Source organism: Plectropomus leopardus, chromosome 18 (genome assembly GCF_026936395.1).
Source record: "Plectropomus leopardus strain MGB_pleo_1.0 chromosome 18, ASM2693639v1, whole genome shotgun sequence".
Taxonomy (NCBI): Eukaryota; Metazoa; Chordata; class Actinopteri; order Perciformes; family Serranidae; genus Plectropomus; species Plectropomus leopardus.
The window spans coordinates 14,437,797-14,465,739 of NC_142193.1; the positions used below are offsets into that span (position 1 = coordinate 14,437,797).

General features: G+C 39.6%; 1 protein-coding gene across 1 annotated transcript in view; it reads left to right on the forward strand.

The window, feature by feature from the left end:
- The window catches only part of baiap3 (BAI1 associated protein 3), a 48,420-nt gene that overhangs the window by 14,184 nt on the left and 6,293 nt on the right, over nucleotides 1–27,943 (forward strand). The window contains exons 3-32 of the mRNA XM_042505409.2: nucleotides 5,619–5,706; nucleotides 7,320–7,403; nucleotides 7,578–7,685; nucleotides 8,153–8,212; nucleotides 10,031–10,097; nucleotides 11,173–11,386; nucleotides 11,612–11,656; nucleotides 12,806–12,883; nucleotides 13,624–13,729; nucleotides 13,883–13,990; nucleotides 14,081–14,173; nucleotides 15,012–15,115; nucleotides 15,206–15,323; nucleotides 15,500–15,624; nucleotides 17,056–17,146; nucleotides 17,323–17,379; nucleotides 18,194–18,291; nucleotides 18,402–18,453; nucleotides 18,570–18,721; nucleotides 18,861–18,984; nucleotides 19,916–20,056; nucleotides 20,188–20,283; nucleotides 20,548–20,763; nucleotides 21,738–21,806; nucleotides 21,900–21,979; nucleotides 24,166–24,274; nucleotides 24,798–24,869; nucleotides 26,806–26,889; nucleotides 27,201–27,321; nucleotides 27,755–27,878. Of these exons, the coding sequence (XP_042361343.1) occupies nucleotides 5,619–5,706; nucleotides 7,320–7,403; nucleotides 7,578–7,685; nucleotides 8,153–8,212; nucleotides 10,031–10,097; nucleotides 11,173–11,386; nucleotides 11,612–11,656; nucleotides 12,806–12,883; nucleotides 13,624–13,729; nucleotides 13,883–13,990; nucleotides 14,081–14,173; nucleotides 15,012–15,115; nucleotides 15,206–15,323; nucleotides 15,500–15,624; nucleotides 17,056–17,146; nucleotides 17,323–17,379; nucleotides 18,194–18,291; nucleotides 18,402–18,453; nucleotides 18,570–18,721; nucleotides 18,861–18,984; nucleotides 19,916–20,056; nucleotides 20,188–20,283; nucleotides 20,548–20,763; nucleotides 21,738–21,806; nucleotides 21,900–21,979; nucleotides 24,166–24,274; nucleotides 24,798–24,869; nucleotides 26,806–26,889; nucleotides 27,201–27,321; nucleotides 27,755–27,878 (3,084 nt within the window). The remainder of the gene's footprint in view (nucleotides 1–5,618; nucleotides 5,707–7,319; nucleotides 7,404–7,577; nucleotides 7,686–8,152; nucleotides 8,213–10,030; nucleotides 10,098–11,172; nucleotides 11,387–11,611; nucleotides 11,657–12,805; nucleotides 12,884–13,623; nucleotides 13,730–13,882; nucleotides 13,991–14,080; nucleotides 14,174–15,011; nucleotides 15,116–15,205; nucleotides 15,324–15,499; nucleotides 15,625–17,055; nucleotides 17,147–17,322; nucleotides 17,380–18,193; nucleotides 18,292–18,401; nucleotides 18,454–18,569; nucleotides 18,722–18,860; nucleotides 18,985–19,915; nucleotides 20,057–20,187; nucleotides 20,284–20,547; nucleotides 20,764–21,737; nucleotides 21,807–21,899; nucleotides 21,980–24,165; nucleotides 24,275–24,797; nucleotides 24,870–26,805; nucleotides 26,890–27,200; nucleotides 27,322–27,754; nucleotides 27,879–27,943) is intronic.

The window sequence follows — 27,943 nt, forward strand, 5'->3', positions numbered from 1 at the left end:
TGTCAGAGTTTAGTTTCTGTGCGCACCAGCAGCATTAATCCCCAGCTCTTTCCTGTAAAGAAGTCAGTGTACCAACCTATTCATTTATATCCCATTGAGAGAAACTCCTACTCCTTCCTGCAGCCCTGTTCTGCAGACTTCAGTGCTTTATTACCAGTGAACAAGGAATATGACGTGTGCCGCTGGACGGAGCAGCGTGTGACAACAACCCTGCCCAAACTCTCTGCGGTGGAAACTCTAAACAGATCCAGGGTCTGGGTACCTGTGTGTGGGTGTTACTTTTGGTCCCAAAGGAACTATACAGAAAGCTGCTGGAAATACAGCTTCTGAAGTAAAGTGCCTGTGTTCATTGTATTGAAGGAAAATTTAACAATGTGGCTAATCAATGTGTTTTTACTATTTTTGGGACAACAATTAGAGCTCACAGAGGAATAATATCTATCTATATATGTCTATATACGTATATACAAATCTATATTTATCTGCTGGCTTCTTGTCAGCAGTATGAGCTCGTTGTTGGTTTTGGTCTGTTCTTGGACCTTAATACATGCAGTTATGGACATACTATAGAACCCCTAAGGAGGGTATATCTACAATACTAAAAATGGAACAATATAACCTCATACTGTCAGATATGCAAGAGAGATTTTCTATTAAGCTCAGCAATGCTTGAGCCATAGTGTAATAATACTGCACAGTACTATAGTGTCTGATGAATAGGAACATAAATCACTGTTCACTGTTCAAGCATCATCTGCCTTGTATTCAGGCATCATGTAAGAGCTTTATCTTATAGTTGCCCTTTCCCTGTTTTCAAATGCATCAAATCCTCAGTCAGCTATTGACCTACACCGTGAGAAAGTCTAAACCGTGAATCACCATTGTGAAGCGCCCAAGAGGACCCAAGTTGAAAATAATTTCACACCAGGCTTCTGCGCTGTCTGTCAGTAGTTCTAGCTGCGAGACTGCCGTTTCTTTCACAAGTTATGAAATGCAGAGATTCTGCGATCATATCTCCTCGTTAGACTCTTTTCACCTGTAATGTTTTGTTCCTTAATCAGATGTGTAATCAAAGTAAAACAAACACGTCTTTTGTGTAGTATTGAGGAGGGGATCCTTGTCATGGAGATCCTCTGTTATGATAGGAGCTGCCGGCTAATATTATGCACTGACAACCGTGATGAATCAGATTAAAAAATCTGCTTATTTTATTAGAATGCATACAGACGTCACATCATCTTTCATGCTGCAGACAACAGTGATGTCTGCACTATTAATTACCATGTATGCACTGCCATATTATATTGAAGTGAGCAGTTGCTGTCACCTTCACGCTTGCAATTAGTTACATTTAAACACATATCCTTGCAAATGGAAGAGGTTCAGTGTTTTTAATCATGTTTTCCTTCTGATTTACTCTCCAGACATGAAACCATAATTGAATGAATTCTGAAAATAAATTAGAAAAAAATGACAGTAAAAAAAATTGACCTGTTTCCTAGCAACATCAAATCAATTTGTTATTCTGGTGTTGTGTGTGTGCATGTATGTGAGAGAAAGAAAAAAGTTGAAAGATATCGGCAACGTTTTTTTTGGGGAGGGGAGTCAATCATGATTGACTGGATTTGCATCACTTGGACATTATTTCTGCTCATGAACACATTGCCCCAAAGCTCAAAACAAAAGATCCCACAATGTTTGGACAAATCCTCAAACTGACTGACAGAGGATGGGACAGATTTCTGGATGAGAGGATGCCCTGGACAATTGAAGATAGATGTGGAAAGAACTGAGTGTCTCATAGCACAAGTATTACAATCAAATTAAGCTTATTTGTACTATGTATGCAAATGAAAACTGTAAGCTCCAAAAACAACAAAGCCTCCCATCGCCTGTCAGTAGAACAGGCTTTGTTTGCAGAGTCATTCACAGATTGAAGACTCGGTTTGTGGTTTCAAGCTTTCAAACACTGACTGAGAGCTTTCGGATCAAAATAACAACTCAGTTTTTGATCAGTAATATGGCAAAATCAACGAACACACCAGTGAGGCTGATAAATAAAAGCCTGACTTTGTTGGCAAGTTATTTAAATGCTAACAAATGAGATGATAATCTCCATCCTTGTGTGAAACTGCAGGGACTGCAGAGTTGATTGGTATGAAATACTTCAACAATTAACCTATGTTGATTGTCAAGGATTCAAGTAACTCATTTCTGATGGTTAAGGTACCCAAAAGGCACAGCACTTCAAGTTTATAAAATGTGAATATTTGCTGATTTTCATTAACATGGGCTCTACAGAGTCATCGTGGGCATTTTGTTTCCTGTCATTATGGTCCAAATTGTTATGCTATTAGTCAAGGAAATAATTGTCACATTAAAACAAGAACTCTGTGTGAGGCCCACTGAGTTTCCCCTCAAATAGTCCCTATCCAGACAGATAATTAATGGACTAATGTTTACCACATTATACATAAGACCACAAATCCATATAACATTAGCAAGCTGCTGAGCAACCTCAAGCCCTATTTTCCACACTATAGACTGTATATAAAGATGCGCAATATGTCCCCACTGAAATGAAAATAAAATATCCCAGATACAGCTGCTGCCATCTTGCGCGATGATGTCATTTTGAGCCAGAGTCTGCACAGTAGCAATATCCACCGTGGGGGAGTTCCCGCCAAAACACCCATCTTACCAATCGCAGGAGCCCCATTGAATGTGAGGGCATGGATTGGCTGTCACAGATGTCATTCATGGCAGAAACTCTCCTTTTGGTGGAATCAAATACTGTATCTCATTAAAATCAGATTTATCATAAAAACGATCACTTGAATAAACATCAGGGTGATGAGAACTACTTTCAGTGACAGAAACCCTCTTTTAAAAATGTATTTACTGTGTACTTTGAGGTTTTGGTCAGTCCTATGTCCCATTTGCTAACATGGAGGGGCTGGCTATACTACAGCTAGACATCAGGGGATGTTTGAGATTGAAAAGCTACACGTTGGGAATTGTTATGTTGTCCATCTTTATATACAGTCTATGGTCCACGCTGGCAGCAAATAAACTAGCAACCAGCTATGACATTGCTACATGACACCAATTGGAACACAGGATTTCATTGATCAAACATAAATTTCCACAGGCGGAAATCTGTTAAAATCGAGGTCCGTCAGAATATTTTTTTTTCCAAACAATGACCTGCATGGGGGAGCAAGCACTCATAAGAACTCACAAAATCAGTTTTTATAAATTTCAGAGTGATTTTTCTATACTTTTTTGTGACTTTTTTTCCCCCTTTGGAATGAAAAATGATGTGTAATATGAAATGGCTTTAACTTCAGCTTCAGTTCATTTAGACTTTACATTACCCAGGAAGTCTGTAAACTGTGAAGGAACAACAATATAAAAGATGCACAATGTTACATGTAAACACACACACACACACACACACACACACACACACACACACAGGTGATAATGTCGCTATGACAACAGGTTGTGGTTAGTAATTAACAAAAAAACTGATAATATAACTGTCACAGTATTGGGGTATTACATTTTTTATTCCCCATTAGTTGTTACTGCAGTTAGAACTACTTTTTCCAGTTTCTGCACAGAGTTATCTAGCCTACTTGTCAAGATGGTTAAAAAACAGTCAGTGGTTCAGGTTTCTGGCAAATAAATTGGAAGACATCACAGTGAACCAAAAAAAAGGGTGTGTTTTCAGCCTGGATGTGAAAGTATCAGCCAGTGCAGAAACATCAGTACTTCTGTTATATAATCCAACTTCTTAAATCCTGTGAGAGCTCTAGCAGCAGCTTTCTGAACGACTTAAAAACCTTGTGTTACTGCCTTACGCCTGGAACACACTGCATGCGTGACCAGCACATGACGATAACCTCGCCAAACTGCCGTGGCTTGCACGCTTGTGTTGTCCACACTGTTAGCGTAATTGGTGCAGCGCTGCTGCAGAGCTGCCTGCTGTCATAACTACTGTATTTACACAATTAAAAGCACATTGTCCACTCACTTATGAAGCAGTGCAAGCTACTGCATTGCTAACAACACAGTCCTGCAAAAGTTTCACTGTGGAATGCCTTGACAGAAATTTGGTTGGAGGGCTTTTATTTTGAAACGGAAACAAGGAAGTTTGAGTAAAACATACACATTTGTTTTTCCTCATGTCTGTGTTAGATAAAGACATTTAAATCATAGTAAAATGTGGTATAGAGTTAATATAATTATCAAAAGACCATTTTCACTGTATTTGCTGAGAATGCGTGTGCCATGTGGAAAAGATGTGCCGCAGCTGAGCAGCAGGTGAGATGTATCTAAGCATCACTGCTCACGCGAGCAGTGTGGCTGCTCTAATCTGTTAACGTGATACCCCCCAGGATCCAGAACAACAGGATCTGCGATGCTCATACGACGCTTACGCACTGCTCACACATGCTATTTGTTCTTGGCATTAGGTGGGTCGGAAAAGAATGCAGAATGAATTGCACAGCTTTCAATTCAGGATATTGAAAGAATAATGAAAATAGGTGAACTAATCTACATGACTTTGGTGTGGAATAACTTTTATTCAAAAGAGGACCCTATTATGTATATAGCATTGGTAAAATCTTCCAACCATTTTAACTAAAGAAATCCATCTTTTAAGTTGTACTGAAACCTGACCAACTCTCTCAGCATGGCTTCCATTAGCTCTCATCAATACCTCAGGGGTTTGCCATCCGCTCCCCCACCATGGCGAGAGTCAGTGGGTGCTGGGATGGGCTGCGAGACGCCTGCTGTGATGTGATGACGCTAATAAAGGCACATGACAGGGCCTCTGTGTATGGCTTCTCTGTATAATGTGACGGGGTTGGCTGAGACACGAGGAAGGAGACAGAAGCTGGGAGGTGTGGGAGCTGTGGGGGTGAGGAGTTACAAGCAGACGGCATGGCTGATCGCAACGGTTCTGCTACAGCTCACATCAGAGCAGCTGCCTGCCTGGCGAGGAAGACACCCAGTGTGAGATTTGGGAGGTGTGAAGGTGGTGGTGGGGGGGGATTCCCAAGGTGTTCAGCCAGCTACTCCCTCTGTAAATGTGCCTGTATCACCATGACAACTGGGGCCGGCAGGAGTCCGGGGATTCACTCACACCTGGAGGGAACAGACAACATCATTTGCATTTTGCACACAGCCCTGCTCATCATAGTAGATTAACACGATTTATGCAGAGTGTAGACATGCTGGATCGCTGAGAGCTGTGGTCCAGACCTGCTCTGCTTTTTAGTGCATGAGATAAGTCGACATTTGCTTGCTAATGAGGCGGTGAACTGCAGGTGATGGAGTCCAGTAGTTCAACATTAAAAGGAAACAGATCATGTTTATGGACAGACGCTTCTCAGAGTGTCTGTAAACAGGATGCAGTGTGATTCCACCAATGTCACCAAATCCCACTGTTTTTCATTACGATCCAGAAATATTCCGATGACATGATGTATCTGTTTACAATAATACAACATGTATTTCACCACATTTTTTCTTCAAAATTAACATATTTTCCAAGTATTTCATTGTTATTTTTAGATCTTCAATCTGCTTCGTCTTCTTCTTGGCAGGGTGTCCGAGGAGAGCGTGGAGTTCTTTGAGCGTGTGAATGCCATTCTTCAGAAACAGGGGAACATGCTGCGGGCTGCCCAGGCTGAGGTAACCTCCACCCAACGTCCACCTTTTCCGTCTGTCACACCCTTGAAGAGTGTTCGTGTTGAGCGTAGGCCTCAGCGCTGTCACTCAGGGCAATATGACGTATATAGACAGAAGGGCTGGGTTAGGTTGGGTGCTCAGAAGACTGAAAGCTCAGCTGTGACAAGCTGCTGTCAGTGGTTATGTTCAGCTCCGTCTGCTGCAAATGCTAATAAGGCAATGGTGTTGAATTAACATCTTTGCTGAGAGCAATTGATGTCTTTTCTAAATTGCTATAAGACTGGAGGGAGAAAAATGGGCAGCAAGCAAAGAGTCAACACATAAGAAACATATACACTTCATATCATAATTGGCAAGACATAATATCCTCTAAGAAGTAAAATATTGGTCTGTTTACTTATTGTGGATGTCGGAATCTCGAACGTGTCCTATGATTTTGGTTGGTGCACTATAGATAAAGTGGCCATAAATGCAGCAAGCAGCACTGACATTACTTTATCATGGTTATTCTATGCTCGTATTCACTGATGGATTTCTTGATGGGGCTGGGAACCCAGAGTTTCAAGGGAACCCCCTGGTCAACTGCAAAATGGAACTCAACTTTTACACAAGCAGACCTCAAGAGATACAAATAAATTATACCAATTTACCTTGAAGACAGAAAAAAAGACTTGAAAAAAGAGACAAAAACCACTACAAAGACTGGCAGAGGACCTACAAAGAGATACAAAATGACCAAAAAAGAAAAAAGACATAAGTATTCCTTAAAGAGACACAACAAGACTACAAAGACATGCTAAGGAACTACCGAGAAACAAGATAAGTACAAAGAGACACATATACCATAAAGAGACACACAATGACTTCAAAGGGACAAAAATGGCCACAGAGACATGCAAAGGGACACACAACAACCCAAAAAGTCCCTTAAAGAGACAAAATTACTGCAAAGGGACGAAACAAATATCACTCACAGAGTCACAACATGACCATAAAGCATGACATAACCACAAAAAGACGCACACCAACTACAGCTTGTCTTGCTCTTTGTAGGAGGAGTGGTGGGGCCTTTTTAGATCTGTGCCAAGGGGTCATTCATCTCATTATGCGCCCATGCTCCACCTCATTTCAAAGGGAAATATTAAATTTTCACTACACTACATTTATTTGAAGGCTGTACTAGCCAGTTATACTTACCAGATTCATATTTAACATGACAAAACATATGATACACTCATAAAACCAAATGTACTTAAAACCAGTGGTTGCCTTTTTAGCATGTGATCCCTCACAAAAAATGAGGTTGGTCACATTTTGTCACATTTTGTATGACCTTGGGTTGTTACCAGTCTCACCAAAGAGTGATTTACCCCTTAAATGGTTCCCTTCAAATACATTTTTTGAGGGGACAAAAAGCAAAGGTTAGTCCAAAAAATATCTACAAACTTGTTATTTTTTCTGTTCTGCCCTATTCAATACTTAATCTCACTATGCCTAGATTTATCTTGTTACCCTTTGGAGGGGATCCATCCTTAAATTTGGAACCACTTGACTGAACTACCATACTTCCAAGAGACGCTAGAAAGGTAGTCTGAACTTTTTCTGACCCCTCACAGTGCCAAAGAGGGGCCTGCACAGTGCCGCCGCCGCAGGAGCATGTGGACCAGGCCTTTATTCCCGACAGAATCAGAAGGACAGAGGTGCGTCAGCTCAGCTTCCCTGTTTTCATCAGATTTTCAGCAGGGATTAAATTTTAAAAGTCACGATAGCACACCCCCTCCCTGCCTTTGATGTGCAGCAAAGCAGAAAGCATGAAGGAACATGAGCTTTTATTTTTGAAGGGCTGTTATTAAGTGGAGTGTGTTTTCGTGTAGCTGGACCTGCTTTATGAGGAAGCTGTGTACACGGTGGTCAACCGAGTGGGAGTGCCATCATCCGAACACGTGAAAAGTGATGAAGAGCTGTTTGCTTACTTGCTAAAGGTATCTATTAATCAATCCATCCAAGTATGCATCCATCCATGCATCTATCCACACCTCTATTTTCTGAGCTCTATTAAATCTCTGTTAGTAACACTGCTGTTAGCTTCATCAAGAGTGTTATTTGTTGTGAGCAGGCTGTAAGAATCTGAGCAGATGCTCTTGGCTCAAACCTGATTAAACATCAAAGCCCAGTCACACTGTGTACTGATATTCAGCTGTGATATTACATCCATTCAGATGAAATCGTGTCAAGGGTTGTAGCGTCTTTTATGTCAGGTGTGGGCGTCTTATTTTTTTTTTCACGTTGTGTTTTGTTGCCAGCTGGTCAGGTGCTGGTTTATATTATGTATATATACAATTTCTGTTGTGTTGGAGTGGATAGTGGTGCAATTTGAATTGTAACAAAAAACTTGTGTTTCTAGAATATATATTCTGTTGCATTTTTACTGTCTGATCATCTCTCCAAGGTCTTTGATATGGGTGAGGAGGAACATGATATCACTCTACAAAAAGTTCAAGAATCCAAGGTGAGACTCTTCATACACAAGTCCATTCAAATGTTGCCATGACAATATCCATCAGATATACTGTGGCAGTGAAAGCTGGCATCAGTTTTCTACACTCAAGGGGAAACATTTACCCTGATCATTAAATATTCAGTGATTGCTAATATAATATTATGACATTACTGACTATATACAACATATCATTGAAAGTTGAAGTTTTATGTATAAGTTTAAGTAGTTGTAATGTAAAATCATAGGTCACAGGTCATTTTGTCCAGTAGAACTGAGTGGAAGCTTTATGACCAGTGGTCCTGTCAGAGATGGCCAAAGGGGTGGTCGTAGCCACCCTGACACAATTGCTTCAGTGAGAGTGTTTTGCTGGGCGGAAAAACATCCTGGCACCCACTTTACTGGTGTTTACCAGCCTATATGTGCTTATACTGCTCATCAGCATTAGAAAATTGTCTCATCTCATCTGGTCAATGAAAAACAAAACCTACATTTCGTCATAGTTTTTATTATCAACAATCTATTTTTAGTTTATCAACATCTCGTCTTAGTCATGGAAAAATCTTTACATGATTTTTGTTACCAAAATAAACAGATGTATATACAGATACATATCACTTTAAATCAGGATTGTTGTGGAACTCAAAATTTTAACTTTTTTTAGTACCAGACAATTACACTCAATAACTTTCATGTTATATAGGTATGTGATTTCTTAACTCTCATACTGACCTAGTTTTCAAGTAACCCATATTCATACAACAGCAAAATAGAATTGCTGAAATTGTGGTATGGCCTTTGGTTTTGGTGTGCCACCCCAAGATTTTCAGTGGCCCCATCTGGTCACCTCTATGAAAAATGTCTTGGGGCACTACTGATCATGCCACAGAGATCCAGAAATAACAGAAAAAGAACAGAATATTGAAGGCACACAACAATATTTGAGCGAATTTTAGCTTTTTTACTGAATATTTTCGAATGCATGCTGTACTATTTTAGACTGTCGTGTATTTTTCCAACTGTTCAACACAGCCTTAAGTTCCATCACAATGATTTTATGATGACAATCTAAAAATGTGAAGAGTCTCCTAATTATTGTCATATTGTATGAAGAAGTAAATGGACACAAACTGGTTTCTGAACAATAGAAAAAGATACTTCCAAATGTCCAACATACAACAACAACGACATAAAATATAGATTACAAAAGTAAATGTGCTAAAACGTGAAAATCTCTGGCTGAGTTCTTAGGGGTGTTAAAACATTAAAAACATAACAAAATGAACTTTTTTTACAAAGTGCAGATCATTTAGAAATCCGCAGTTGAGCAGCCCCAGGTTATGTTTCAGTGCATTTGCTGATATTTTCTCATGCCCATAGTTTGAACAGCAATAGTGGTCAAAGCATAGAAGCTGTTGAAGCGCACTGATGCCCTTGAAGACTTGAGAGATGCTAAGACCTAAAAGCCCCACTCCGCATGATTGTATATCTTTCTCTTGACTGCCACAGACCTTTCAAATACCTCTTTTAAGAACTGTGAGCTGTTATAATAGACTGCTGAAAATGCTGTGAGTGAAAATATTTTGCCGTTTAACTAATCTCTACAGTTATTTTGCCTTTAGTGAAACATATGTTTTTCCACCTGCAACTCACAAAGCCAGTACATAAAATATCTGATGATGCATGCAGGATGTGATTTCTCACATTATTACTCTAGAGTGAATGCCGATGTTTGTTTTAAATGGAGATACAGGAGTCAAGTTATGTGAAATACTGTAATGTACTCAACACATAACCTTGATTTGTTCACATTTTACTTTTTTCTCACAGAGAGCCAGTTTTTCCTTGAGAGTTTCTGTCATGAAAGCAAAGAGTCTGATGGCCAAGGATGCAAATGGTGAGACATCTTAAGCATTAAATAACTCTTAACTTTTTTTATTAAAAAAAAAAAAGGTATGACTTTTGGTGCAGGTTTGATCAGAAGTGCTGATGCAATGCATGATGGGTAGAATCCTGTCCGACCTGCTCAAGACTTTTCATGCTGTTATCACCCCTCAGAAGCTGAATAAATTACAGTAAAGCTTGACATTTCACATACAGATGTGAATGTTGAGCCTTGTATTCTAATTGAGTAAGACATACATCACTGATGTGAATATCTTGTATGCATACCTTTTTCTTTGCATCTCTTCATGTATGCACAGTATGCATGTAATTATTTAAAAGCACCCTAATAGGAGAGGCTTGTTATTTGAATAGTATTTCTTTATTGTAAGATGGGAATATGGTTGTGGTGGACATGCTATTCCTAATATTTCTATTAAAAGAAATAATCAGACATATGCAGTCATAGTGATAGAGCTGGGTGATATGGAGAAAATCAAATATGCAAATACCTTGATAGCTATATTGCACCGATATTGTAGGCTGAGTATCGGTGCTGTCACAAAAATATTTACACAATAAGATTTCTGATACATGATCAGTTATGTGGCTATAATGACTGAATTAGTAAATGCAAATAGTAAAACAGCTAGAACAGTTCGGTAAGTTCATAAAATTGCATGAATTTACTACAATGCAGCCTTTAAAACCAGGAGAAGACAACATTTACAATATTACGGTATCTAAGATTTAAGATGATATCTAGCCTCATGTCATGATATCAGTATTATATAGATTTAGTGCCCAACCCTACATAGCAGAGGTTTGGACCCAAGTCACTTGCTATTGAGTCAGACGTGTCACAAATTAGATGACTTTAGACTTTAGACTTTCCACATTAAGCAATATTTATCTCAGACAAGCCCACTGACTTCTAGTTGCACCTATTATGCTGACGAGCACTTTCCGAAAACAAGACACTTAATTCTCTAATTTTTCCCTCTACTTGCTGTTGTAACGGTATCATTAGGGTGACATTAACAGTTTGTGCGATAACCGTTTCTATGCGTCACCCCATGGCCTGCCAGGTTACAGTGACCCCTACTGCATGCTGGGAATCCTGCTGGGCCAGAGCCCGCGGGAGATGGAGGAGAAGAAGGAGAGAAAGTTCAGCTTCAGGAAGCGGCGGGAGAAGCTGGAGAAACGCTCAAGCACTAAGGAGGTGTTACCTGCCAGGAGTATCCAGGTGACTGAGGTCAAACCAGAGACTCTCAACCCAGTGTGGGACGAGCACTTTGTGTTGTGAGTACAGCAGTTTGACCTTCAGCAGAACATGGTGATATGTGTGACATGCAGGATTCACAGTTTCATTTGTTTCACAGTGAAGCCCAGAGCTGTTAGTAATGTGACCAGTGCAACAGAGTGTCATCTCTGTGAAAGAACCACTAAAACATTGATGTGTTTATTATCAGTATTTACTCATGGAGATTAATGACTTTCGTGTTTTTGGTTGATTTTTTTTCACAGTGAGATAGAGGATGTTCACAATGACCTCTTACATCTTGACATATGGTAAGTTTAGTACACCTTCAATTCCTTAAATGTCATCATGAGACACAAAGAAGGATTTTTCGATTGATTGTCATTATATGTAATTTGATTGGGGCAAATTTGCTCCTACCTGCGATTTGGCGTCTCATCTGCAGTAATGTGGGTTTTGCGCCAAACCATCGTGGTGAAGAAGGAGCTGAGCTAGAAGACAAAGCTCTCATTATACCAGTCCATCTACTTTACGACCCTCACCTGTGGTCATGAGTTTTTGGTAGTGACCGAAAGAATGAGATGGCAGATACAAGTGGCCAGAATGAATTTCCTCCATATAGTGGAGGTAGGTTGAGGAACTCTCCTGTTAGAGAGCACATCCAACTGGTAGGAGGCCCCAGGGTAGACCCAGAACATGCAGGAGGGATTATATATCTTATCTGGCCTGGGAATGCCTTGGAGGAGGAGCTGGACAACATTGCTGGGGAGGGAGAGGGATGTTTGGAGTACTTTGCTCAGCCTGCTACTCCACAACCCAAAAAACTGAAATGGAAATGGATGGATGGATGGATAACTTTGCTTTAATCTTAGATTAGTTTTTGTTCTTATTTTGTTGCATCACAAACAAAAGACATACATGCAGAAAAAGAAAGACTATAGCTATATTTAGCTGTAATATTTGTCAAAACCCTTTGAAATCAACAACCTATTTACCAAAATCTCTATTTTTCAACATTTTTTTAACTTTTACAATCACCAAGCAAACAGAATAGATATCATAGTTTGGTTGAAAAAGATGATTGATTTTGGTTATACTTGACAATTTTATCCATTATATCCTTCAGTAAGAATACTATCAGTACACAGATTTAGTTGCCTTTTGAGCTCAGTTCTGAACTGTAAACTTTTACCCATTTAATTTTTAACAACCTAGAAGACTGTGAGGCATGTTGAAGAGATATTTTGAAGGGTCGTTATTCTGCTCTTAAAGGAACTTTTCTCGCCCATGGGAGTCTTGATTCCAATAACGGTCAGGTACTGTGGACTAATGCTTTTCTTGAGTGTTGCTTGATTGTAGATCTCCTTCTATTCTGAGTTCTGCTGATTGCTGTTCAAAGATAATGTTCCTGTTGGAAATGAGAGGTTGTAATAACCTCTGAATTCTCCTCTTTTCTTCAGGGATCATGACGATGATGTGTCGGTTGCTGAGGCCTGCAAGAAACTCAATGAAGTCAGCGGACTTCGAGGGATGGGCAGGTACAGCAAACTGCGCTGTGCAATCCTGATTAATGTAGTGAAGTGTAATGATGTCTTATATACTCGTTATGTAATAAATGCTGAATATCCATTCAGCATTCTTATTAGTTCTCAATCACAAATTGCAATTTTGTGCACAATTAATAGAAGTCAGTAATTAATTTAATCATCCAGTTGGCATTTTGTCAGTCAATAGATAAGTCATTCAACCTGCCAATCAGAGGGTATTTTTCATTTGAATGAAGCCAAAAGTTGCAGTAAATGAATATTAGTTGAAAAATACTGACACCATCCTGCTTGTTAATTTCAGGGGGTCACTTTGCAAACAACAAAGTGACCCCGTGAAATTGACATTTCAACCGTAAAGATGGATTGACATACAGAAAGCCCAGTCCAATAACGTGGTGCACACAGAGAGCACAGAGAGTTCAACCAGGGCCATGGAGAGACTAATAAATAGCAGACAAGTCTAATGAACACCTAAAAATGTCAATTATAACCTAGGGACAAAAGGACTGAAATCCTGTGAAGGAAAATGTGTACCATTTGGAGCAAAATTTGGAGTAGGATAATGGCCAACTTTCAACAGGAAATGAAACTCTGACAATGCTCTAATTGTAAGTCACAGTGGATAAAACAGTTAGTTAAATGCCTAAACATTAAAATTGTTAGATTATAGGTGTCACAGTTCACTTAAATATGAGTTCAAACTGTGACAAAACTTTGCTTTTTCTTGTCAGGTATTTTAAGCAGATAGCTAAGTCAGTGCGTGCCAATGGATCTGCATCATCAGGCTCTGAGGAGAATGCCGATGACTTCCTTGGTTGCATCAACATCCCTTTGAATGTGAGTGTTCAAAACAAACTCTCACCAGTCAGAGGCGTCTAGCTACAGTGACAAATCAAAAACAACCACAGACAGATTCTCAGAAGGATACAGTGCGAAGGATTTCCCTGGAAGTATGTCAGTGTTTTAATGTGCCTGGTTTCCTTCTTGCAGGAGATCCCAGTCGTCGGTTATGATACTTGGTTTAAGCTGGAGCCCCGATCGAGTACGTCTAAAGTTCAGGGAGAATGTCACCTGATATTGAAGCTCTTCACCAGCCAGGTCTGTGAATTCAGTGTACAGTATACATTTCATCTTGAATGTGTCGGATGTGAAGGATTACAACTTCTATGCTCTCTTTGTTTCATTCAGAGAGACACAACTTTGTCTAAGAAAGAATCAAATGTCTCCGTTCACAAAAAACTGCTGAGTCAGATTGTGGAGTATGAGCATGCACATGTTAAGGTGAGTTTCTTGTGGACATTTATTCAAAGCTACCTGTATGAGAAACACAAAACCACAGTTTAACATATTGTAATACTAATTACATTTACATACTTTATGTATTGTCCATTAGTTTATAGCAGTGTTTATATTTTGTATTATTAGTTGAATGTATGCTATTTTGTGAAACCAAGCAGCAATCCCAGGGCTGAAAAATTAAGTCAATGCAGAAGTGCCAAAAATTGCAGTCAGTTCCTTAAATGGCCACTTGAGGGTGACTCCAAAACAGAGTCAATTTTATTTATAGAGCCCATTATAACAAAACATGGTTTGCCTCAGAGGGCTTTACAGTATATGACATCCCTCTGCCCTTAGACCCAAACATCACTCAAAGAAAAACTCCCGAAAAAGAACCCCTGTAACGGGAAAAAAAGGAAAAAATCTCAGGAAGAACGGCAGAGGATGAATTTGGAGTATGTTGATTTTTATGGCTAATAACTCACCCGTTTAAATATTATATACATTTTGTTTTTTATGGTTTAAAGCCTGTTTTTTGCTAGTGAAAATTTGGATTAGCATTTTCACAGTGAACCACAGATTCTAATGCACAGTGCTAAGCTTAGCAGCTAGCCTTAGGGTTAGCTCCAATCTCTTGGCCAATTATGGTCACTTCAAGCTCCAGAAATCCAAGATAGCTACAGTCACAACGCCACATTTTAGGCTACAAAGCAGGAGTTCACAAACAAGTGAGTGACGTCACCGTGGCTATGTCCATTATATTAGTTTATGTGTGAAACAAACTGAAGTTTTTTACGTTTTTTCTTAATCTGACATGGTAATCTACGATATATAATTCTAGAGGGAGCCCTACAACTGGAACGGGCAGGTTTGTCCTGCAGCATGGACTGTATTGACTCACCATGCTGTGCAAACTGATCTGTCACCTCTCCAACAGGCCGTTATGTAAGTATTAACGGATAAATAAAATTGATCAAATCAAATATGAAAGCTTAAGCATCAGGTAAGATTTGCATGTTTTGTTTTTTAACCCAGTCGCTGGCAGTGCTACAGCAGCCACCATCGGACTCAGAGGGTGTGCTACTCCCTGCTGCTGCGCCTCCTGAGGACCATCGATGCAGAGTGGGACCCCACCGCTGTGCGGGGAGACCTGGTAGGATTTTCCGCCATCAGCCTCTCTTTAGAAAACTAAAATCTCTCATCATCTGGAAAAAGTCACCTCATTAGCTGAGCTCTTCACTGACATACATTAAGGGTTTTTGGTTCAGCCAAAAATGTCTCACAGCCAGTGTACTTGAAGCTATAACTGAGGGCCCTTCCTGTGTCCAGGAGAGGCAGCTGTCAGACAGCTTCAGGCTGTACACAGAGCACTGCCTGTGCCTGATGAAGAACATGCGTCAGGTTTTCCCCTGCACCAGCGCCGCTGCCATTACACGCTACGAGCTCATGCTGAGGTAAAGTCACACTGCCATCACATCACATCAAAAACTCGCCTGTGCTACCATACCAGGTACACGCTCCACCTCTCAACCCAGCAGACACAGAGAGACGTCAACCAGTCAGTCATGCTCTGTTCAAGAAGCAGCATTGGGCTCCTTAAACAGAAATATCTTAATCATTTGTCATTATTCATTTCAATTTTTAACATTTGTTCCTGACCACAGTTTTTGTTGCGTTAAACTTTAAAGGGTCAGTTTAAAAAAAAAAGAAAATACATATTTTATCCTCTTACCTGTAGTGTTATTTATCAATCTAGATTGACTTGGTGTGAGTTGGAGATATCAGCCGTAGAGATGTATGCCTTCTCACGAATGTTATGAAACTAGATGGCACTCGGCATGTGGTGCTCAAAGCGCAAAAAAGATTGAAAAAAGATAATCCACAGACCTCGTTGTGAGCGGTTTCATGTAGGCACTATTTACTTTCTAACGAACTACACCTGTTACCTTATCACCAGAAAAAAGCGCGTATCTACTCACAGACAAATAAGCCGACCTCCTTGGTTGAGCTGTAATCTTAGCTAGCTTACTGGTGCTAAGTGAACTAGCAGTAGATGCGTGCTTCCTTATGCGCTGTGATACGTTTCACAGGTGTAGTTCCGTAGAAATAAAAGTCATAAGCACAACTTACATACCTTACATAACATTTACTATTACTTATCTGATATTATGCTTTCAATCCAATGGTCAGATCAGTGAAATGAAGATGATATATTTAGATGTTGATTTTTATATTGCTTGTTGAACTTTTAGCTTGAGGAAAACACCAAAGCATAAGCATTCATCCTATGGAAAACATGAATATCCACATTCAGTTTCATGGAAATCGAGGCATTAATGTAGACACACAACCGATTTCATTAAGAAGATGTTTTAACCAAAAAACATGTGTCCATAAAATCATGAGAAACAATCAAGACCATGGGTATACCTATATTTTACTTTTTGATGGCAATCTGGCTGGTATTGCTGAGGTATTCTGCTCTAAAGGTAGCGACATTGAGGTACCATCACACAAAAAGAAGTCCAGCTATGCCCAGTAATCAACAGCTCAAGGAAGATCTTTTCTACACCTCTCAGAAACACACACACACACACACACACACACACACACACACACACACACACACACACACACACACACACACACACACTCACACACAGACAGAGTGACTCAGCTAACAGTTAAAGTTGCATCTCTCCTCTCCTGCAAAGACAGCTCCGGATCCTGTATACAATTAGAGCGGAAATAATTTAGTAAAATTGAAGGTTTTGTGTCTCTTTGATATTTTATATTCTATGAACAATATGATATGGAACCAGCATATACGTGACCTGAAAGCCACCTTGTATTGTAATTGGCTTTTTCCTGTCTGTGAATGCCAGGGGGATTGGCTACATGCAAAACATGCGGGCCTTTAAGACTGTTTGTCCTCTTCGAAATGAACTGCATTTGGACATCACTACTGCTGTCAAGGTAACAATGAAATTGCAATCTAAAAAAAAAAATTCACTGAAAGGTACCCATGTGTATGCTTGTATTACATAAAAGCAGCGAAAAGGACAGGGCTGACATGATTCACATTTCTGCCAACCACGGAGTGCAGGAAATTAATTAAATATTCTCCTTAATTTGTGTTATCATTTCAACAGAAAGGAACTGCGGAGTGGTACGAGAGCTTAATTGCGCGATATAAACCAGAGGAAGGGGTATGTTTATATTTATTAAAGAAATACTTCATGCTAAAAATGACCATTTGTATATTTGTTACTCACCCTGTGTCATGTTGAATTTGTAAAGAAAGTTTCTTGCATGCCTCCACAGTGATGAAGGTAGCCCAAAACAGAAGAAATTCTTGATGAATTGAAGTAAAATGTGGCAGCATTTGACAGAAGCAAAACTATATCAAAACATCCAGTAAGTGACAGGAATTGGGTGAAAGTTAACAGCAGAACTCCTGGCTCATGAACAAGCTGGGAGGCAGAATTTCAACTGAATGCATGAGGAGAGTTTAAATGGTAAAAGGTGTGCTACTTTTCCGTATGCGCAAGTGTTTTCTTAACACCCCCCTTTTTAAAACAAATTTTCAGGGCATTGTCTTTTTGCAGAGTTGCCTATTGACTTGTCCCTCGTGTTTTTGAAAGATATCAAACCAATTCGCTCAGCTTTTAAAGGGTCAAATCGCTTGTGAAAGCCATCTGAATGCAGCATTAGAAAACTGTTGTCAACCCAGTTTTCAAAGTTAAATAGTAATGTTTTAGCAAAAATTCATGTGTTTGGTAAGCACCTAGCGTGCAACTGAATAAATTAGGTTTAAAGAAAATATACTGCACAAGTTGCCTTAGAGATTGTTCACGAATAATCCAATGTAGTTTTGCTGTTGCTAAACATAAATCGCTATGACTTCTATTCATTCATTTATTTATTGCATCATTCGCTGTGGAGGAATGCAAGAAAAACAAAGTTTTCTTCATTAGCTTGAAGGGACATATTGATATCTGTCATGTTGTATTCACAATGTAGACTCTGGAGGAGCAGCTGAAAAAGCTGGTTCAGGTAGTTGATGCCGCATGTGCAGATGTACAGAGAGCCCAGAACATTTACAACAAACTCTTCTACAGGTAAAAAATCAACACTGAATATCTCATCAAGAAGAAAGCTAGCACAGAAACATTGATTCCGATCATTGTTGTTGGGCTGACGACATCTCATCCTTTGTTTGTTCTCACAGTGCGGTGAAAGTAGATTTCTTCAGCATATCATACAGACAGTTGGAGAAACAGGTATGTCATTTCAAATGCAACACAAAGTCCTTGTAAACAAGTCTTACAGAGCCGTTTTGTGTCTTGTTGACTTTGATACAGGTACTTGAACACAGTGAAATTCTTTTATCCTTCAGGTAGCCGACGATGTAAATGTAGCGATGGAGCGGGTTTGTGGGACTCTGGAGCAGGAGAGCTCAAGGCTGACTCAGACAATGGGAGAGACCATCTTTGAGCTCTTCATGTCCTTGAAAATCCTCAAAGGCTTTCGGGAGTTTCTTCCTCTCAAGTTGGTTTTCAGTTCAGCTCTCATGACAATTCATATAGCAGCGTAAAAGGTTCTGACTGATGGTTGTTTGAAGTGACAGTGAGGAGATGAGAATACAGCCTTTTCCTCTGCTTTTGTATTTGTGTTCTTCTCTAACTAGGGATGCCAAAATGTTGGCCCTGACAGGCTTTCATAACTGGTTCAAGTCCTCAATTCATAAGTGGCTGCAGATCGTTCATGACAGATCCTGTGACAGAATCCGTAAAGCAGTGGAAACAGACAAGGTGAGAGGTTATTATAATGTAGTTGTTAATTGATATTTCATTGTATGTTTGATCAAATAAAAGATCAATAAAGTAGTTCTACAAAATCCAAGTTAAAGCATTGATTAATACATCGATTAACCATCCATACACATACAGATCCTTTGTATGTAAAATGTCATTTTCTTTGTAATATCCTAATTTTGGTTATTTTTGCTTGTTTTTTCATTTGTTTGTTTGTTTTTTTTAAGCAATGTACGATGTTGCATTCACACACTCATCTAAAGTCAGCAGGTCGTGTACCAAAATTGTTGCTGTCTTTTCAAGTTGTTTTTCCAGCATCAGGAGGCGTTCACCTGAATTTTCACAAATGGGAATTCATATTCCAACACAGCATGAATGCAGCATAAATAAGCAGTTACAAACATATGTATTTATTGCCTTAAAACAACTATAGGTGGTTGGTTGTACAGCATTTACTAACTGTAAATACATGTGGTTAATCTGGATTGAAAAAAATGCTTTTTAACAACTCCAAAGCATGTTATTAAGTATTTATTAACAGTTAATCCACAGGCCGATTAAAGCTATTACTGTAAATGAGTTTAAGACTATGTTACATTGTGTTATTGAGCATTCATTAGGTCTTTATTCACTGGTCATAGATGGGTCATAGGAGTTGTAGTTCTTGACAAATGCATTAATAAACACAGCATTGTCTTTACAGCTGCATACAGCTATGTATTAGTGTGTTTATTGTGCGGTATAATGCATTGATTAATTGTTAACATAATCCTTATAAATGCTTAATAGGGGATTGAATTTTTGCACTGCTTAGCTTCTTAAAAAAACACATAAATTGCATCGTCATTAATTAGTCCTGGAAAACATGTTTCCTGTTTTATTCGTACGCTATGCGTGTTACATGTGTTTTTATGTGTTTTGTGAGCAGCTCGAGCCTGTGCAGCAGGCCAAACACAGCTCCTCAGCAGTAGAGGTGACAACATGCTTCAGCCAGGTACGCGAGATCTGGCTCCAGTTGGCCTGGCCAGACTCTGCGGGGGCCTTCATCTTTGTCACTCGTTTGACAGACGTAAGTGCTGCTTTCAGTGTTGCCACTTCTGAACGAATAGAAACAGCCTTACATACATACACACAGGAGTAAATAAAGATTTTACCATGTTATTCTGTAAAAAAAAGGCACTGGTGTTCTATCCATCACAGAATTTCTGCAGCGAGGCTGTGTGCTACTCAGAGATGATAACACGCAAGATTGAGAGGAACCAGCTGGGCCGAGACCACAAGAGCTTCACAGTGCAGGTAACGCCTGTAGCAGGATAGAACAAAGGGAGGGCATGGAGTGACGTGGGTAAATGTAAATGTCAACAAGTGTTCTTCCTGGCAACACAAAGAGCTCAGCAGGAGATGTTTGCACTCAAAAAAAGCAATTGCCTCTTGTCGTTGTCAATCATTGACACTGGCATCCCGTCCCTCCACCTCTCTGTAGCCCTGCTTCTTTTCCTTCTTTGTTTCTCCACCTCCTCCCTCTGTTTCTCCTCTTTGCTCCTCCTCGCTTTTTGCTAGCTGTGCATCGCCCTGAATAACACAGAGCACGTGCGCATTTTCCTGGGTCACCTGCCCCGTGACCTGGACTGGCAAGGTGTAGAGCGGGCCATGGAGGAGTCCTGTGGGATGGAGGGGAAGGAACAGGTTTGCAAGGCTCTAAATGGACAGCTGTTCAACATGGACCTGGACTTGCAGAGAGAAGCCAAACGTCTCATCACACTGCTCACCGACAAGGTGCGGGGCCCAACACACAATTGCCTACAGATATGCATTCTACTTGATAGTATGAGACATGGTACACATATAAAGTAACCACCTAAAACCTCACTTCAGTTGGCAAGGTGATGTTTCTACTAGCAGTTATTTAATGGAGTAGGTTCAAAGAACACTAATATTCAGGGAAAAGTGCGCGTGCATCATTAAATAGTCCGACCTATGCTTGTGAACACAAATTCTCATAAACCCCTTAAAGAAATTTCAAATGTCTGGTTGGACTCAAAGATTAACTGACTAGATTTTATTGGTAACAGGTCAAATGTCAAGGTCAGTCTGACCTCATCCATCTCATCCTTATACAGCTCAACAGCACCTTTAGGTCATTTCTTCAAATTTGGCACAAATGTTCACATGGGCTCAAGAAAGAAATGATAAGATTTTGGTGGTCAAAGGTCAAGGTCACTGTGACCTTGCATCTCTCTCATTTTTGTGAATGTGATATCTCAAGAAGGCCTTGAGGAAATTTCTTCAAATTTTGCAAAAACATCCACTTGGAAGTTTTTGCCATAACTCAACAATTCATACGCTAATTCTGACAACATTTCACAATAGCCTATTGAAAGCATTTAGACAAGATAGCATAGATGTAAACTGTAACTGTTCATGAAGTACAACCATGAGGCAGCAATTCTGGGTTTATTAGATTTTGAAGAGGTGACATAATGAAGTTGTTTGTTTTTTGTGAAGTTTGCATCAAATTTGGCCATAATGGGAGTCAGTTATCCAGTAAAATATGTTCTCCATTGTGACTCAGTGTTGCTGTTGTGGAGTTCAAAGGACTTGCATGGAAAAAAATGCACTGCACCATTTTGTATATGTAAACCATAAGCAAAATTTTGAAACTGTTTGTATCTTTATATGCATTATGTGCATAATTCTGTACCAACTGTATGCACCTGCATGCACACGTATGAGAGAATTTTTCCCTGCAGATGCTGCCTGAGCTGCGGAGGTACATCCAGCACATCAGCCTCTCTCCAGACTCCATCAACAATGATGATGTAAGGCCTAGTAGTGGTTCTCTACAGCATTAATTATTGGTGTTTCAGCCTCAGTATGTAGGTAAAGTATGTTAATGTGACTTTTTTTTCCAGGCTGTGTCTCCACTCATGAAGTACTTACAAGACACCATGGTCATCCTCACTGACAACCTTGTCAAGGGGAATCTGACTAGGTAATTACTTTCTCCTTCTCTCTCCTTGCTAGAAATATGACTTCATTTATTTTCTGTTTGACAGGGACAATGCAAATTCATTTTAATAACTATTCTGATAATTGAACCACATTCTGCCTAATTGCTCATCTCCATCTGGTGGGCCTGTGCAGCTGATGATAAAAGAAAACATTTAGTACATAATTAAGAAACACAAATAAGACAAAATTCACAACATAAACTCACAAAACATGTAGCATGTCATACAAAAATAGTTAAAATAGGTGCAGCAAACCATTAAAGCCACTGTAGTACCTCCCACTGATAGTCATTCAGTTTTTGACATTAAGATTGAAGTATTATTTGACGAGCTAGCTCAAAACTGCATCACCTCAGCAAAGGACCCCTGTCCAGTCGGTTGCCAACTGTTTGCATGCATACAACACTACATCGTAAGCATGGGTGTAATTATGGCAGAGAAGGTGTGGTTGTCCATACCACTTTTCTGTTTTTTTCTATAATTGTCCCCAACTCTAATTTTAATTACATATGCGATTAAATATTGCATATGTATGTATGTATAATTAAATATTAAATACAATTTTCAGCAGCTCTACAAAAGGTTAACTCCCTCGTTTTTGCACTGGATAAGAAATTGTTTCTGGTGTCCGTAGGATACTGTAGCCTATAGAGTTTGAACTACAGTATGGCGTTTTTCCTCTGACCAGTAGATCTATGTCGCTGTGTGTGCTCTCCACCAAAAAGCTGAAGGAAGCAGCTGTGAGCTTCACTTTATCAGAGGTGGTAGAGTGTTCTCATTTGGTTTTGATTTTCTTTCTCCAGGGAAGAGCAGTGCACAGCAGCTTCCATAAACTTTGTCTTGTCTAGAGATACGAGTCCCAAATGGATTTCTGTGTAACAAATGATCCGAAGGGGATACTACCATATTTTTCAAAATATTACAACTTCATTTTCAAAATCTCACAGATATATTACAGATATGTGTTTTACAAGTGCAGAAAGTTTTTTAACATGAGTCAAAACCTTGCTGAAACACACATGGGCTGTTTAAATCAAGGAGTTTGTAAATGAATTAAAATTATACATGTATAATTCATATGAAAAGGCTCCACATGCACATTTAAAGAGGTTACTTTGCCAAACAAAGGACACAAAAGATAAGGGAGTAAAGTCTACATCTAAGTCATGCCTACACATGTGGTGACTCAGCAAGGATAACATTAAACAAAAAAAAGTTATTACAGAAGAAGAAACATTTTAAAGTAATCCAGAATGCCTGAGAGCGTCACTGCAGAATACTCTATTGTATTTATATATTTTGAATATTTTTGTGTTTCCCTTTACATAAATGAAATTTGTCCCCCCTCAGTGTTGAAACTAAACCAATGTCATCAGCATACACATGACTTGAAAACCAGGATGGAAAATGGTGGATTTCTCTCTCTGCGCCTGGGAGAGAATCACAAGCAAAAGAGTTCAACTATCTCAGTATCTTGTTCAAAAATCAGGATAAAGCTTAGAATGGAGCTGCTGCTCATTTGCGCCAAAAAGGGCCAGTTGAGGTGGTTTGGGCATCTGATCAGGATACCACCTCAATGCCTCCCATTAGAGGTTTTCCAGACATGTCCAACTGGTAAGAGGCCCCAGGAAGACCCAAAATGCACTGGAGTGATTACAAATCTCATCTAGCCTGGGAATACCTTGGGATCCCCATGGAGGAGCTGGAAAATGCTGTTATGGAGAGGAAGGTCTGGAATACCTTCCTCATACTGTTGCCCCCACAACCCAGCCTATGATTAGTGAATAAAAAAGGCTAGATGGATGGGCTGGGACAAATGTTTGCACACCCAAAATAATATATCAATTTGTATAAAAATGAAGACATATATCGGCATATCCATGTTAATTTACATAACCATACTCAAGGTTTTCTGAAAAATAAGGTTGGGGTTTTTTTCAATAGTACCAATTGAAAATGGTGGCACCTCAGCAAATAAGAAGCTGTGATTTAGTTTTCTTTGCCATGAGAACAAATACTGCTTAGACATGTTTTGTGTTACAACTTACAATTATCAAGCTATTATCTGTGAAAACATTCACAAGGCTAAGTGAGGGTACAGGGGTGTTATTGAAAGATCTGGTAAACAAAAATGTGTGGGTGTCTCATTGTGTCTATTGCCTTGTAGAGTTCTCCAAAGCATGTGGGAGCTGCTCCTGCGGATGATCTTGGATGCTGTTGCAGAAAACAGAGGCGTTCAGGTTGAGTTTTACAACCGCTTCCAGTACACAGTGGAGGTTAGAGACTACATTTTATCACACTTTACTTTTTCATAGTTATTTCCAGTCTGGCAAAAAAAGTCTGCTCAGAAGGACATGTGTCAACTCTGTACAAATAATCATCGCTACTGTTCTCATCATCCTTTAATTAGCTCTCTGTGCTTGCTGTCGTGCAATCATCAGCATACATTAGATATTTATGAAGCCGCGAAGTCGCTAGGTATTAGTTCAGTGCCAAAGTGAGTTCCCTCTTGAATGACAATGTGGGAGCTGTTGTATATTCTGATGCCAGTTTAACCAGCTGGCAGTGGACGTGACAGATATGCATGAAAAGTCACGGCATGCTACTCATGAGAGCCGACTTTGGAGTTTGGCAGACAGATATCATGTTTGCCTGCCAGAGGTTTCATGCTGTTTGTGTGAACAACACAGTCTTTCTACTGTGATGAGACTTCATTCTATTAAAATTAGCGGGATGAATGTGATGAGTCCCAGCTAGCAAGTTCTATTTATACATATTTGTTTTTCTTAATTGCTGTAGACCCTGCTGCAGTTCTTCCATGCAAAGGGAGAGGGTCTTTCCTTGGAAGACATGAAGAGTGGAGACTACAAGGTAGGGCTGCTTGCTTGCCTAAGGTGTTTTTTCGAAAACTGCCATGCACCAAATGTCCTTTTGAGCACTATTAATGCTGCTATTAACGCAATTGGCAATACTATTACTAACTGTATAAAATAATGCATGTAGCCACCATGATATCACCCATTTGTTTGTGGACTTCTGAAGCCCAGAGTTTGGCATTTTGGCTGTCACCTTCTTGGATTTTTGGAGCCTGAAGTGACCACATTTGGACGTGACGGTGGAGGTAGCACTCTGCGTTTGCAACAATTTAATTAACTGAGATAATACTAATGCCAATGTCAACTTTTGCTCGTGAAAAACAGGCTTAAAACTCATAGAATAAAATGGACCTACCAGGAAAACTGAATATTTGACTTCTTGGCCTTTTAGTACAACCAGACGCTGAATGCTACTCTTTAGATGACCAAAAGAATACAATTAACTTTCATAAACTGAAAACACACTGGAATAGCGACAGCTATGGCTATGCCTAGGTTACACCATGGTAACATTACAAAACCAACATAGTATGAATCAGCAGAAAAAAAGCAGACAAGGACTGACTAGTGCCAATGGTGTGGGACACACAATTAAAAACAGACACTCACCAAAGGCCTAACTCTGGCCAACTGTCAGCTTGATGTAATGGAGCCCTTAAGTTTTGTCTAGTCTTAGACCCATTTCAAAGCTTCTTCTTTTTCTTTAATCCAAAATTATGGAAAAATCTATCGACCAGCAACTTTATCTCTCCAAAAGCAAGTATGGAATATTCAAAGCTTCTCAATCTGCCTTTAGGGACAACAAAACACTAAATCAGCTCTATTAAAAGTTCAAATGATATGCTGGTTGCAGCAGACTGTGCTTTTCTAATACTTTAAGACCTTGACACAGTCAATCATGAACTGTTTGTGCAGGGAATGCTTTCGTTTCCTTTCCCCCTTTACCTGCAGGGTTCCTTGGGGTTCTGTTGTCGTGCTTCCCCTGTTCTCTCTATATTTGCTCCCACTTTGCAGACAATACCAAGCCATACCTCTTGCTAAAAAGCCACAGCCCTTGATCCCTGTGGCCTCTTTTTGAATGTCACCAGGACATTAATGACTGGATGTCCAAAAACTTAATCCTAAACAAACTGAAAACTGAGGTGGTTTTTTTCAGAATCCTGCAGCTTTCTGTGTGAGAAACTCGGCCCACTGTTATCCTTTGTGAAACCTCACGCAAAATAGCCATACAATGATATTTTATTCTGGGTTTAAACTTGACAAACAGATCAATTCCATGGTAAGAGGCAGCTTTTTCCTACTGTAATCGAGGTAAAATCCTGTGAAAAAGTAATCCATTCGTTTATTCATATTCGCTCTTACTCCTTGGACATGGGAGTCGGTCAGTCTTCACACAATGTGAAGAAAACTGCTCCACTTAACTGGTTCCTGTAGACATGAGTATATTTCACCCACACTTCCCTCCCTACCCTGGCTCCTTGTCAGTTTTAAAGTTTATTTTAAGACTTAACTATTTGTCTATAAAGCACTTACTGGATTGCTTCATCTCACTTTATTTGACCTTTTAATGCCCAAAACCCATCTGGATCACTCGAGTCTTTGACTAGTCATTACTGATTGTCCCTCAGGATTAGGGGAAGCACAGAGAGGGACACATCAAAACCACAGCTCTAGGCTTACCTCTTTTCTTTTGTTTTTGAGTACTTATGTTGCCACTGCTAATTGGCCTTTTATAATAGTTGGTTTTTTTTTTTTTTGATTGTTTTTTGTTTCTGCATTGAATTTATCTAGGTCTCTGACTGGGTACATGCAGGATTTTGTTGCCTGCCCTGTTTTTAGTTTCCCTATGTTTGTAAAGTACTTTGGTAAGCTTGTGTTGTTTTAAATGCAAAAAAAATCGACTTTTTCCTTTTCTGACTGTGCTGCTTTAGGTCGTGGATGAGGAGCTGAGGCTGAATAAATGTTCCTCCTTTGAGCTGATTGAACAGTACTATCTGGAGAAGATTTCCCTACAGGTGTGTTTCAACTTACCAGGCTGACACTTTCATTTTAGCCCTAAGGTACACAGAGGCGTATTGATTGGTTGGCACAATACTCTGTCTTCTGTTGTTTTATCTCTGATTGAAAATCTCCTGGAGTCCTGAAAAACAAGATGCTGTCAGATGATGCAGCATGTAGACTGATATACGCTTTGAATAATTCCTTCACCTTGGTTCTGCTTTTGGAAACTCAAAATGAGTTGTGCTTTTATATTGTATTATAATATTGTTGTAATGTTACTTCACTTTTACATGTTAAGAATAATAATATGTCTTTAATGTTTCAGAAAACACTCAAACACACCCGTTATGGCCGGATTAGTGTGAAGTGCTACTACGATGCTCCGGAGCAGAGACTGACAGTGGAGATTCTGCACGCTGCAGATATCCTTGCTCTGGATGCTAACGGTAAAAGTTTGAATGCAAGTTGTTGTTTTAAAGAGTAACTAAGCCTTCACCTTTGGCTTGAGTCCCTCCTCACTTCAGTGTGAAAAAAGTCAGTGGTTGGTTGGTGAGAGGGCTGCAGCGATGCAGCAACAGGGAGCTGTGTTGGTGATGAAAGTAGACTCCTGCTACTAGGATCAGCCAATAGCAAAATTCAATGGCAATAGCCAGGTTTCAGCCTTCAGAGGGCAGTCACTATGCATGTTTATAGCATAGTATGTAGAATTGTATTACTTTGCGCTCAAATGTCAAAAGTTGGACCTGAATCAATCAACCATCATACTGAATACCCATATATATTGCTTTAAGCTAAAAAAAAAGAAAAAGAAAAAGTGGTTTGTGGGTTTAGTTACTATTGAAAATTGAGTCTTCACTCACTTTATTGTGTCCTCTTTAGGACTGAGTGACCCATTTGTGATAGTGGAAATCTGTCCTCACCATCTGTTCCCTATGGCCAAGAGTCAACGCACGCAGGTGAAACTTAAGACCCTGCACCCAGTATTCGACGAACTCTTTTACTTGTGAGTACTGTTTTCTCTTCCTTCTTGTATTTATGCATTCCCTGATTGCAGCCTGATTCGTTTGG